Source organism: Camelus dromedarius, chromosome 20, assembly GCF_036321535.1.
Source record: "Camelus dromedarius isolate mCamDro1 chromosome 20, mCamDro1.pat, whole genome shotgun sequence".
Classification (NCBI taxonomy): Eukaryota; Metazoa; Chordata; class Mammalia; order Artiodactyla; family Camelidae; genus Camelus; species Camelus dromedarius.
In genome coordinates this window covers 903,899-914,839 of record NC_087455.1, presented here as the reverse complement: position 1 = coordinate 914,839, position 10,941 = coordinate 903,899, and the positions used below count along the sequence as shown (strand labels likewise).

Below are 10,941 nucleotides of genomic sequence, written 5' to 3'. Positions count from 1 at the left end.
GAGAGATTCGAAAAGGAGAGAGAACTGGGCTTGGGGGAAGGCCAAGGATGGGGGAGGTGGGCATGGTTCTGGCCTGGAGGTGAGATGGGGCTGCAAGGAGGCAGTTTGTATTTCTAGAGGTTGAGGCATAGCTCAAAGGTGATGGGCACAGGGGCACAGGAAGTTGTGTGGAGGCGTGCCACTGCCCAGAAAGGAGTAGGGGCCCAAGAAGTCCAGCCTTCAGTGCAGAGGCAGTGCCACTGGGGCTGGAGGGCCTGGAAGGCCCAGACAACTGGGCAAGGGGCCGCCTGGCACCCAGGCCAAGGGTGCGCCCACAGCAGGTGGGGCGGCCATGAGGGCAGGGAGCAGACAGCTAAGTGTGGCGGCGAAGTGAGGCCTCTTACAGGAAGGGCTGAGAGGCAGAAGGAGGTTGTGTGGGGTTGCAAAATGCGGGTAGAGGTGTTGGCAGTATCGGTGGGGCAGGGTCTTCAGTTCTCCCCACAGAGATGAGTGGAGGTGTCTGCAGGGAAATCGGGGCAGTTCCTTAAGGCTAAAGGTTGCAATACATAACCGGGTGATTATTTTATATATGTATATTTGAGAACATGTTGGAATCTCGTGCATTGTTTTATTATTAACACCAAATGTGCAGAATCACATTTGAGAGATGTCTTACTGAGCACGATGCAGAGGGTGCAGACAAGAGGACCTCTGGCCTCTCCACAGGCAGAACCTCCTCCTCCCGCGAGGGCTCTCCCTTAGCAACAGGCCGGGCCAGGGGAGGGGCCTTGCACCAGGCTGGTCAACGTGCATGGGAAGGCCCTCAAACGCTTCCACTTGCCTGGCTGCTCAGGCACCTTTTCTATCTGAACTAAAGTCCCTGCTGTCACCCCTACCTGGGCAGTGACTTTGGTAACCAGATTGTGAGCCACCAGGGAGCACACGTGTCCCCTCACTCACCACCCTCCCTTTTCCGGCTGCCCAGTCAGAACTGCTGCCTCACTCAGCAGTTGTGCTTCTTAGATCCTTTCCCAGCCTGAGCAACTGGGGTTTCTTATACTAACAAAACAAAAGAAGACAAAAAACCAAACCAAAAAAACTATTTAAAAAGAAATAGTGCAAACACTAATTTAACAATGCTAGCACCTACAGTGGGGGACTTACAAGCATTTGGTGCCAAGATATGTCACTCCAGATCACAGTCCCTGTCTGGAGGTAAAAAGATACCAGAAGGCTCAGTGGGGAGACCTGGACAAATTTCTGGGTTGGTGACAAGGGAAAGGACGCAGACCAGCGTGGGGTCGGGCTCTGCTGGCCACCTGCAGGGCAAGGACCACTCCCACCTCACGGGGCACCAAGGCCCCTCGGATGTGTGGGCTGGGCCTCAGGTGCCGCTGCACCCCTCCCCTGCCCTCACAGAACAAGAGCACCACACCCACCCCTTTCTCGAGTGTGGCTGGGATGGCACCTGCGAGGGACCCTTAGTGGGGCTGGGGCCCCGCGCGCTTGCTCCTCACCAGGTGACGGCCACGGCCTCGCTGCAGGGGCAGCCACGTCTCTTCCAGCTCTCCTCAGGAGGGCCGCCCCACAGAGGGGTCCTCTGTGGCCACACACTCCCCCCAGCTCCTCCACCAAGACAGGTGCCAGGAGGCAGTGAGGGAAGGAGCAGGGCAGGAAGTGACCTCTCAGTGACCTGACAGGGAGGTGGGGGCAAACAGGCCCTGAGCAGGTGGGAGGTCTGGAGAGAGGACGTGGCAGCCGGGAGACAGTGGAGAGGCTGCCGGTGAAGCAGCACAGGCGGGAGGCCATGCACAGAGGGGGACCCTGAGACACAGAAGCCCTGAGATACCAGGACCTGAGAGAAGGGCGACTGAGGCACAGAAAGATGGGTCCCTGAGGTGACCCAAAGTGGACCTGAAGCCCAAAGAGACAGTGGAGACAGATGTGTAAGAAGGGGGAGGCCAAAGGTTCAGAGACTAAGACAGAGAAGTGGAGTTGGGGGGTACGGCAGGGGCAGCGAGGGCTGGGGCCCTCAGGGGGAGAGGCCAGGGGGCAAGAGGCAGGGAGGCTGGCCGCCGGGCGAGCCCCAAGTTGAGCCGGGCTCTCTGGCTGTGCTCAGTCGGGTTCCAAACCGCTTTGGCTGAGGGCCAGGTCGCAGTGAGCAGGCGCCCCAACCTGGGCTGGTGGGCCAGGAGGCTCACTTCTTGCTTTTGAATGTACCTAGGATCTTGGGCATGAACTTGCCCACCTTGCTGTCCCTGGTGTCCTCCTCGGCCGGGCCCTCCCCGGCCCCTGGCCCCCCGGCCTCCTCCTTTTTGCAGAAGACCTCGAAGCGGCTGTAGACGCGCTTCTCTTTGCGCATGCTCTCCATGCGGCGCAGCAGACGGTCGCGCTCCTCCGTGCTGGCTGGCAGCGTGCGGCTCAGCCGGCCTTGCGTCCCCAGGCTGTCCGAGCGGAAGATGGCTGAACATTTGTCCTTGTCGGACATGTCAGGGGCCAGGCCGCTGGCAGCTGGTGGGCGGCCTAGCTCGGGGCTGCCGTGGGCGGGGGTCGGGGTCGGGGCCGGGGAGGGGCCTCCCCGGTGCTTCTGGCCGTGGGCGCTGATCTGCTCCAGAATGGCTTTTGTGTCGTCCCGCAGGTTGCTGCTGTACAAGGCGTTAGCTGTGGCCGAGGCCACGCGTCCCCGTGGGCCCCGCTCATCTCCCGTTGTGGCCTCTGTGCTGTCAACCCGGCCCAGAGATGGGCGCCGGGGGCTCTCAGGCTGCCCGTTCTCCTGCGGAGCTGGGAAGCTGCCCTCATCCTCTGTGCGCCGTTCACCCTTGGGGCTCAGCAGCTGCCGCAGCCGCACGGAACCCTTGCGCAAAACTTCCATGGGACCGCCGGCCGCCTCCTCTGTGGGCCCGGTCTTCGGAGACTCCCCAGAGAGGGGAAGGGTGAGGCTGCCTCTGCGCTCTGGCACAGGGGGTACTGGGCTGCACCTGCGCTCTGGCACAGGGGGCACCGGGCTGCCCCTGCGCTCCGGGACGGGAGGCACAGGGCTGTCCTTGCGCTCAGGATAGACAGAGGTGGGGCTCCCTTTCTGCTCGGTGAATGCTGTGGTGGGGCTGCCTCTGCGGGTGGGGAACCCAGGCGTGGGACCCCCCTTCTGCTCTGGGTAGGCTGAGGTGGGACTCCCTTTTGGCTCAGAGTGGGGTGCTTGGTGCGCTCCAGGCCCCTCTGGTGGGGGGCCGTCTTGCCCTTGCAGGGAGGTGGAGTGGCCCTGGGCAGAGAGGAAGCGGGAAGGCAGCCGGTCTGTGCCGCTGCCGCTCCGACCCAGGGTGTCGAGCAGCTGGGTGGCAGTGAGAGTGGCAGCTCCCGGTTGCCGCTCAGCCTCCTGGTGAAGCCGCTGTGTGAAGGAGTCGCGCAGGTCCAGCAGGCAGCTTTCCAGGCTGCGGCGCTCACCCCCTGTGCCACCAGGCACCGACACCTCCTCCCGCCACGCCTGGGACATGACAGCTTTGCTATGGCTGGCCACTGTGACTGAGGCCCCCACGCCGCCGCCGCCGCCGGGATCTCGAGACGGGCCCTTGTACTTCTCCAGGAGCTCGGCCACCTTGGTGGAGGCAGCAGAGCGCACAGCCTCGCCACTGGACCCCACCATCTCGCTGACCGCCTGCTCCTTGTGCAGCAGTTGCACCTTTTCCGTGGTGGCTGCTGCAGCCCCGCCCGTCCCCTCAGCCTGCGAGGCACTGAAGATGAGCGAGGAGCGCAGCCGAGAGCTGCGCTGAATCAGCGGGTTCAAGCGCGAGCGGAAAGAATCCTGTTTGGTAAGGCCTGCCTCCTCCAGGCCCTCGCGATCTGGGCCATCCCCACCACCGCTGCGGAAGGCTGAGGGAAGTAGGTCCCCGGCGGCCACCCGGCCCCCAGAAACCAGCACATCGTCTTCATAGGCCTCGGCCTCCATGGGTGCAGGCAGGCCCTCGTCACCCGCGTCCTCACCGTGGCAGCCGCTCAGGTAGGAGGCCAGGCGCCAGTGTCGCAGTCCCGCCCGCCCCTCGGGCCCGCCCCTGCGCTCCGGCTCCGCCTCGGGCCCAGTCTCTGGGCCTAGCCTTGTTGCCGCCTGGCAAGGGAAGCGCTGGCCCAGATTGGGGCGTGGGGCCCCGCCGGGTTCCAGACCACAGGGCCCAGGCCCGAAGGCGGGGTCCGAGCCATGGCGCACCTCCCGCGACGCACTGGACGGCACGTAGTCCAGCCGCTGGTGTCCGTCTGGGCTGACCTCAGGGAAGCGTGGCCCAGCGCCCAGGGTGAAGTCATCGTGGTCGGTGAAGCCAGGGCGGCCGGCGCGCAGCTTCTCGAACAGGCCCTGTGGACGTGCGGGGGCAAGCTGCGGGTCCCACTGGTAATGCTGCTGGTAGAGCTGGTCGCGGTGGAAATGGCTGGTCTGGAAGCGGAAGTCATCACCGTGGCTGAGGAACGTCTGTCGCGACACCTGCCGTGCGGCTGCGAAATTCTCCACGGCGCCCATGCCGTCTGCGGCCGCATAGCTGTGCCTCTTGAAGGCATCCATCTCTAGGTGCCGTGCCTGAAGGAAGCCCCGCGGGCCCGAGAGTTCCCCGCCTGGTCCGGCCTCGGCGTCCAGCCGCCGTGACAGTGGCCGCATCCCAGCGTGCAGCTCCAGGGCGCCCCCCGGCATCCGCGGTGACTCCTCTCGGCGGAAGGCCGACAGAAAGTGGCGGTCAGGGTCGAGAAAGGAGGGGAAGCCCAGGCCTTCTTCCCGAGGCGGTGGGAACAGGACGTGGGCTCGTTTTTGGAAGGAGAAAGGGGTCGGTGCCCCCGTCACTTGGCCGCCCATGACGGGCCCAGCGCCGGCGTATGGAGCCAGGGCGTAGGCATCCATGCGGGCCAGCGCCCCGGCCGAGGGAACCAGCGGCTCGGACTGTGCGAAGAGGATGCGGAATTCCTCATCGAAGCTGGAGACCAGCTCGCCCTGGAATACGTGCGCCAGGCTGCGGTGGATCTTCTCGAAGGACCACATAAAGCTGGGAGTGGGATGAGGCCAGTCAGCGGGAGGGGGCGTGATTAGTCAGGGGAAGGGGCGGGGCCGTTAGTGGGAGGGAGGGGCGGGGCAGGGGCAGGCAGGGCTGTGCCAGAGGCTACAGGAGGAGGGCTTCTGGAGAGGAGGCCCTCGGATGGGGAGGTGCTGGGGCTGCGGGGCAACGAGGCTAGGCGCACCTGTAGCTCCCACTCATCACCACGGCACAATCCACTAGGAGGAACTTCTCCTTCACATGGCCCTGGAAGGACTTCCCAGTGCGGCAGTAGTAGGTGGGGCCCGCCACAGTGCGCACACGCAGGAACTGGGACCGGAGAGGTGTTAGGTCTCTGCAGATGGATCTTACCCCTTCCCTCCTATCCGCCCCCTCCCCACCCTCCGGTCGCTCACATCCACGTGGTGCAGGTTGACGCGGCACTTGTCGGCCATGTCCAGGAAGTGCTGCGCATTCATCTCATCTAGGAGGATGTAGACTGGAACGCGGCGAGCAGCAGCCTCCAACACTTCACCAAGAAGGTCCACGTCGGTGAACATGTCCATCACCACAGCCACCACCTGCGGGGGTCGGATCAGGGACACAGGGCAGACCCCTCTGCTATCCCCACCATACTTCTATGCCCCCCACCCTCAGGGGTCTCTGGATCACCAACAAACACTGCAAAATGGCCACTAGCCCATCCCAGGAGGGAATGGGGCCCTGTGGGGGAATGGGGGGCAAGGCAGATGAGGCCCCCATGACCCCGCTGCCTTAGATGGCTGAGCTTCCAGGACCCCAGGGGAGGCATCAGGGCTGAGCCTCAGGCTCCAGTTCTTCCTATGGGAGGCGGCTGCCACCTGAGAGGGGCAGAGGGCAGAGACAGGGGCTCTTCAGCGTCTGAATCTGCTGCCGCAGTGTCCCTGGTTTAACAGGCTCCCTTTGCGTCTGCCAGCTGTTTGACGGTGTTGGGGTGGGGCAAGAAGCCTCAGCTGCGTCAAGGGCAGGACCAGAGAGAATTCTCCGAACAATAGATCCAGGCAAGGAAGGGGCCAAGCCACCTCACAGCCTGAGTTTCTGGGCACTGGCCATGCCCACGGGCAAGCACACCTGTGCAAAGCTGGCAGCCTGTGATAACCAAACCCTTGGTGATCCTGGAAGTTGGCCAGGGAGCCATCACTGTGGCCTGAAGGCTGGAGAGGCCTGGCCAGCCAGCCCTGGCCTCACCCTTGCCTCCTAAATTGGGCATGCTTATATTTTCCCTTCACCCTCACCCTCCTACTCATGCTTCAAAGGTCCGACTCAGGCTGCCCTTCCCCACTGCCGGCTGAGCCTGTGACAGCACACCTGCTGGGCAGAGCGGATCATCCTTCGAGCCTCATCCTTGATGCTGGGGCTGTCAGGTGGCGGTGGCTGCACCAGTGTGGTGACCTCAGTGCCCTGGAAGCCAAAGGTCAGGGGCCAGCCCAGGTCGAGTTCAGGTACCGCCTGGTCTGAGTTCACAGGCCAGTAGGTGCCAGAGGAGCCATCCAAGTCCACATTGGGAGGGCTGCCTTCTGGGGGCTCAGGAGCAACGTGCTGTGGGGGCCGCAGGTGGCGGCTCACGTGTTCCAGCTCCTCAGGGCACAGGAAGGCAGGCGCACCTTCGGACGCCAGGAAGCGGCTGTAGGCCTCTGGGCCGCCCTCGGCCAGCGCGTCCACTGCCAGGCGGTAGTACTCTTTGTAGTGGGGTGGCAGGTACCCGGGTGCTAGCGGGTTGTCCCCCTGCGAGGAGCTCTGGGAGCGACGGGCCATGTCGGGGCCAGGGACCTGGGGGAAGGGCAGGAAGACACATTACAGGGGCAGGGGCTCTGGGCCCACCCCCACCCTATGTGGACACACTTCATAGAAGGGGCCGTCAGAGATCTTGGGTGGGCTGTGGGGTTCAGCCCCTGCCCTTACAGGGCACCTCAGACTCTAGGATGCCCCCTAGTTGGGGGCACATCAGAAGTGTGCGGGGACAGAGGCATCCCAGCCATCTGTTTCCTGCTGCTCTGGCTGTGCTGGCAGGGCCCCTGCTCTCACCAGGACCTGAGGAGTGCCTTGTGCCCTGGCTTCCACAAAACCCCCACGCAGGGTTACTTTCTGGCCTCTGTGGCCCAGGCACTTCCTTTTTGTGGGCCCCTTCCTCCATTAAAAAAAATATTTTAGGACATAAAGAAAATATAATCCAGGCTGTATTCTTTATTATTATACTTTTTTCTTCTAACTTTATGACATAGATGCATTTCCATGGCTCCTTGCATTGTGGGTGCTGGACAAGCTGGGCCACTACCTATGTGTCTCTGTCCCCAGTGCCAGGGGACCCTGGGCTGCTCCCTGTGCCCTCAGCCATTAAAAAAAAAAAAAAAAAAAAAAAAAATTTTGCTACTTCCAGCAACAGGGAGGGACTTGGAGGGCAATATGCTAAGTGAAGTAAATCAGACAGGGAAAGAAGTACTATGTGATCTCACTTATATGTGGAATCTAAAAAATACAACAAACTAGTGAATATGACAAAAAAGAAGCAGACTCACAGATATAGAGAACGAACTAGTGGTTACCAGTAGGGGTGGAGGAAGTGGGGGGTACAAACTGTTGGGTATAAGACAGGCTACAAGAGTGTACTGTACAACATGGGGATTGTAGCCAGTATTTTGCAATAACTGTAAATGAAGTGTAACCTTTAAAACTAACTTGTATAAAAAAATCTTTGAAAGATGCAGCTGTCAGGATTGACCTGATATCATATCTAGCCCAAGGTGAGCTCAGTACACAGAGCTTGTCCTGGGATGCAGCATTAAGCCCCACCCACACCTGGACCTATCCCGCAGGGTCTCACACTGAGCCCCACACCCCACTCACTCACAGACCTCTAAGCCCTCTGAACCCTGACCCTTGCCCTCTGTCCCCATCTACCAGGATCCTCCCTTCCCGTTGGCCCACCCTTCCACCTCCCTGGGCCACACCTCTGGTGCCACTCCTTCCCAGGCCCATACTTCCCACCCTGGCAGGAACTTGGAGGCCTGTCTCTGCCAAGCCCAGCCCTGTGTGGCAGCGGTGACCTTTCCAAGTTTCTGGTTGCTGCCAGACTCCCTGCTGTACTCCGGAAGAAGTCAGAGCCCTTTGCTGTGGCCAGTGGGTTCATCCTGGGCTCTGATGTGCCTCTCCACCTTCACCGCTCACCCCAACTCCACACCATTACCCATGCCTCACTGACTCTGCTCCAGCCCACCTGCCTCTACAGGGCGTGCCTGTGTAGCAGAAAGCCGTCATTGGCTCTGGAAGGCCAGGTCCAGGACCCCTGAAGTACCTGGACACTCAACCCCCTAAGCTGGAAGGAGAGTCCAGGGTACTGTTCACATGCCCCTGCTGCTCCCTGCAGGACCCCAACCCTGCCTAGCTTGTAGCTTCCTGAATGCTGGTACTGCCAGACAGCCCCCCAGGGGTGGTGCCCCCTGCCCCACCCAGGTGCACTGGACGGGGTCAATGGCCAGCTGGAGACAGTTGCTCGAGAATGTTGGGGGTCAGGCCAACCTGGGGAGCCTTCCCTGTCTTCCCCAGGGGGTGGCAGGCTAACTGAATGTGACATGGATACCCCTGTGTGCAATTCAGTCACACCGGGCAGGTCTGCTCCCTGGTCTGATTGTCTGAGAAAAAGCTGCTCTGCCATTCCTTTGTGGGGGCACCGTCCCTTGACTGCATCTGGTTACGTGTTGGGTGGCCACACTGTCCAGGACCAGACTGAGGCTGGCTGCCCAGGGCTGTGAGGTACAGACCTGTCTGTACCAGGGTCTCAGCCGGTATCTGACAACAGGATGTGTTATCTCGCAGTGTATCTGACTGGGAGGGGGCACTACCCTGCTGATTACCTTTGAGGGTGCCACTTTCCAAGTCAGGGAGGCATGGTAGAAGGGATCCAACCCTCTCCTACTTCACTGAGGAGGGAAATTGGCAGGAACTGTCCGGGATGCGTGTAGCGCATGGTGGGGGCATCCCAGGGTAGGCAAGAAACCTTGTCAGCCGACAGGACTGTTCAGGAAGGGACGCCCGCACAGCGTGAGCACACCAGGTGGCCTGGCCCTGCCTTATTACTTTGCCTGTTTCCTTTCTTTAATCTGTACACCCCTGACTATGGACTGGGCAGCAGCCACTCCCAGCTAGCGACGGAGAACCCCCAACAGTGGTCTGTCCACACGTGTGCCTACCAAACGCCTGCCCCAAGGAAGGGAGGGGCGCTTATCCGACCCCAGCCAATGACTCAGCAGGAATCCCGCTCCTTGTAGGCTGACCTCTGACCCAGCCGACAAAGCCTCCAGGGCCCTCAGGGTTCCAGTGGGCTCCCTAACCAGGGACTTCCACCGGAAGTCCTTCCCACGGGGCAGGCCTGGGGGTTCTCAGTGACTGGAAGGAGGATCCAGAGGGAGGGATCTGGGCCTATCGCACGAGGCCAGCAGACCCTGCACCAAGTAGACAGAGGAATTTGGCAGCAGGGAGGAGGCTGGGGGTGGCATTTGGGCAGAGGAGTCTTGCAGACCGCAAGTGGGTGAGCTGTAGGGCCAAAGGGGGTTAGCGCACCCCAGGATGTTAGCGGCTGCCTGGGCCAGGGGCCCCATCCACCCACCCCAGCCCAGGGAACCGGGACCTTCTGGCATCCCTGCAGTGCATGAAAGGAACCAGTCCGAGCCTGGGCACTTGGGCCTCCTCCAGTCCATGGCAGCCTAAAAGGGGAGCCTTAGGGAAGGGTCCAGGCCAGGCCCAGCACTCTCTCCAGACTCCAGCTAGGCCACCAGGGCGGAAGCAAGTCGGGACGGCCTGGGCAGGCTGGACCCGGGCCCTGGGCCCCTTCCTACTCGGCTTTCCCTGGGCCGGCGTCGAGCGAGGGCGCCCACGTCCATACCGGCACACGAGGCATCGGCACCCCCTCGCCCTCCGCTCGGGCTGATCGGGCCCGACCCCAGCACACCCGGCCGCGCTCGCACTCCCAGTACCCCGCTCTTGGTCGCGCGGACCCAGCCCAGGTGCAGGCGGGCGGGCAGCCCAGGTGAGCCTGCGCCGGGGGGCGCCGGTCGGGCCGACCCCGCCCCATCCCGCCGGCCCCGGCCGCGGCCTCCCCCTTCCGCGCGCCCCGCCCGGCTCGAGCCGGGGGAGGGGGCCCTACCTGGCCAGGTGCGCGGGGTCTCGGGACAAGGGCAGCAGGAGCCGACCGCCGCCCAGCGGCCTCGCGGTCCGGTCGGTCCGGCAGCCACTCCCTGCCGCGGCCCGCCCGCCGCGCGGCCTGATTTCACGCGCCCGCCCCCGCCCCGCCCGCCGCCCCTGCCGCCTGCCTGCCCGGGCAGCACCTGGGGGCGGGGCGGCCCCACCCGCGGCGCGCCCGCATTCCTTCTCCCGCCTGCCGCCGCCCCACCGCCCCCGGGACCCCCGCCTGCGCCCCGGAGCCCCCAGACTCCTGCCTGCGCCCCGGAGCCCCCGGACTCCTGTCTGCGCCCCGGACAAGGCCATGCCCCTCGGCGGCGCGCCCGGGGACCCGGGCCCGGTATCCCCGGAGAGCGCTAAGGCCCCGACTTCCAGAGCCCCGCGCCCCTAGGCGCCCATCTGTTCACCGAAGGCTTAAGGTCCCTACGCTTGACCCCTGACCCTCGCCCCGGAAGTCGGGGAGACTCGGAAGTTCCGGCTCAGTCGCTAGGAAACGGGCCAGCCCGACTCGAGGGGCGGTGCTTCTGGCCTCGCCCTCTCCTCGGAGTTGGGGGAGGCAGGTGCGGCAGGTGAGACTGTGGGGGCGGCGCAGAGCCCTGGGCGGGGCCCGGCCTGGAGACCCCGTGAGCACAGGGGACTCCCACCACCATACCCGGCTATCCCCTATACCCCGACGTCCGCACAGAGTATCCCTCGCGCACACTCCGATTCCCACAAGTACCTGGGACCCCATAGGCAGACA

The 10,941-nt window shown here is 63.2% G+C and overlaps 1 protein-coding gene across 2 annotated transcripts; it reads right to left on the bottom strand.

Moving 5' to 3' along the window:
* Nucleotides 1–1,062: 1,062 nt before the first annotated feature.
* Nucleotides 1,063–10,646, bottom strand: FAM83H (family with sequence similarity 83 member H). Of its 2 annotated transcripts, none has more exons than XM_031439825.2 (5): nucleotides 10,165–10,646; nucleotides 6,333–6,794; nucleotides 5,402–5,566; nucleotides 5,191–5,315; nucleotides 1,063–4,997 (listed from the first exon to the last, which is right to left on the bottom strand). In XM_031439825.2, the coding sequence occupies exons 2-5, from the start codon at nucleotides 6,777–6,779 to the stop codon at nucleotides 2,177–2,179; spliced, it is 3,558 nt and encodes a 1,185-aa protein (XP_031295685.2). In that variant the 5' UTR covers nucleotides 6,780–6,794; nucleotides 10,165–10,646; the 3' UTR covers nucleotides 1,063–2,176. The 2 variants fall into 2 exon arrangements, with proteins under 2 accessions (XP_031295685.2, XP_031295686.2); XM_031439826.2 differs by lacking the exon at nucleotides 10,165–10,646 and adding an exon at nucleotides 8,876–10,122.
* Between the last annotated feature and the right edge of the window lie 295 nt (nucleotides 10,647–10,941).

Excerpts from the sequence above, each read along its gene's own strand:
- FAM83H (XM_031439825.2), bottom strand. The coding sequence starts at position 6,779 with ATGGCCCGTCGCTCCCAGAGCTCCTCGCAGGGGGACAACCCGCTAGCA. Across the intron at positions 5,567-6,332 it reads TGATCCGCTCTGCCCAGCAG|GTGGTGGCTGTGGTGATGGA; the intron begins GTGTGCTGTCAC and ends CGACCCCCGCAG. Across the intron at positions 5,316-5,401 it reads TCAACCTGCACCACGTGGAT|TTCCTGCGTGTGCGCACTGT; the intron begins GTGAGCGACCGG and ends CTCCGGTCCCAG.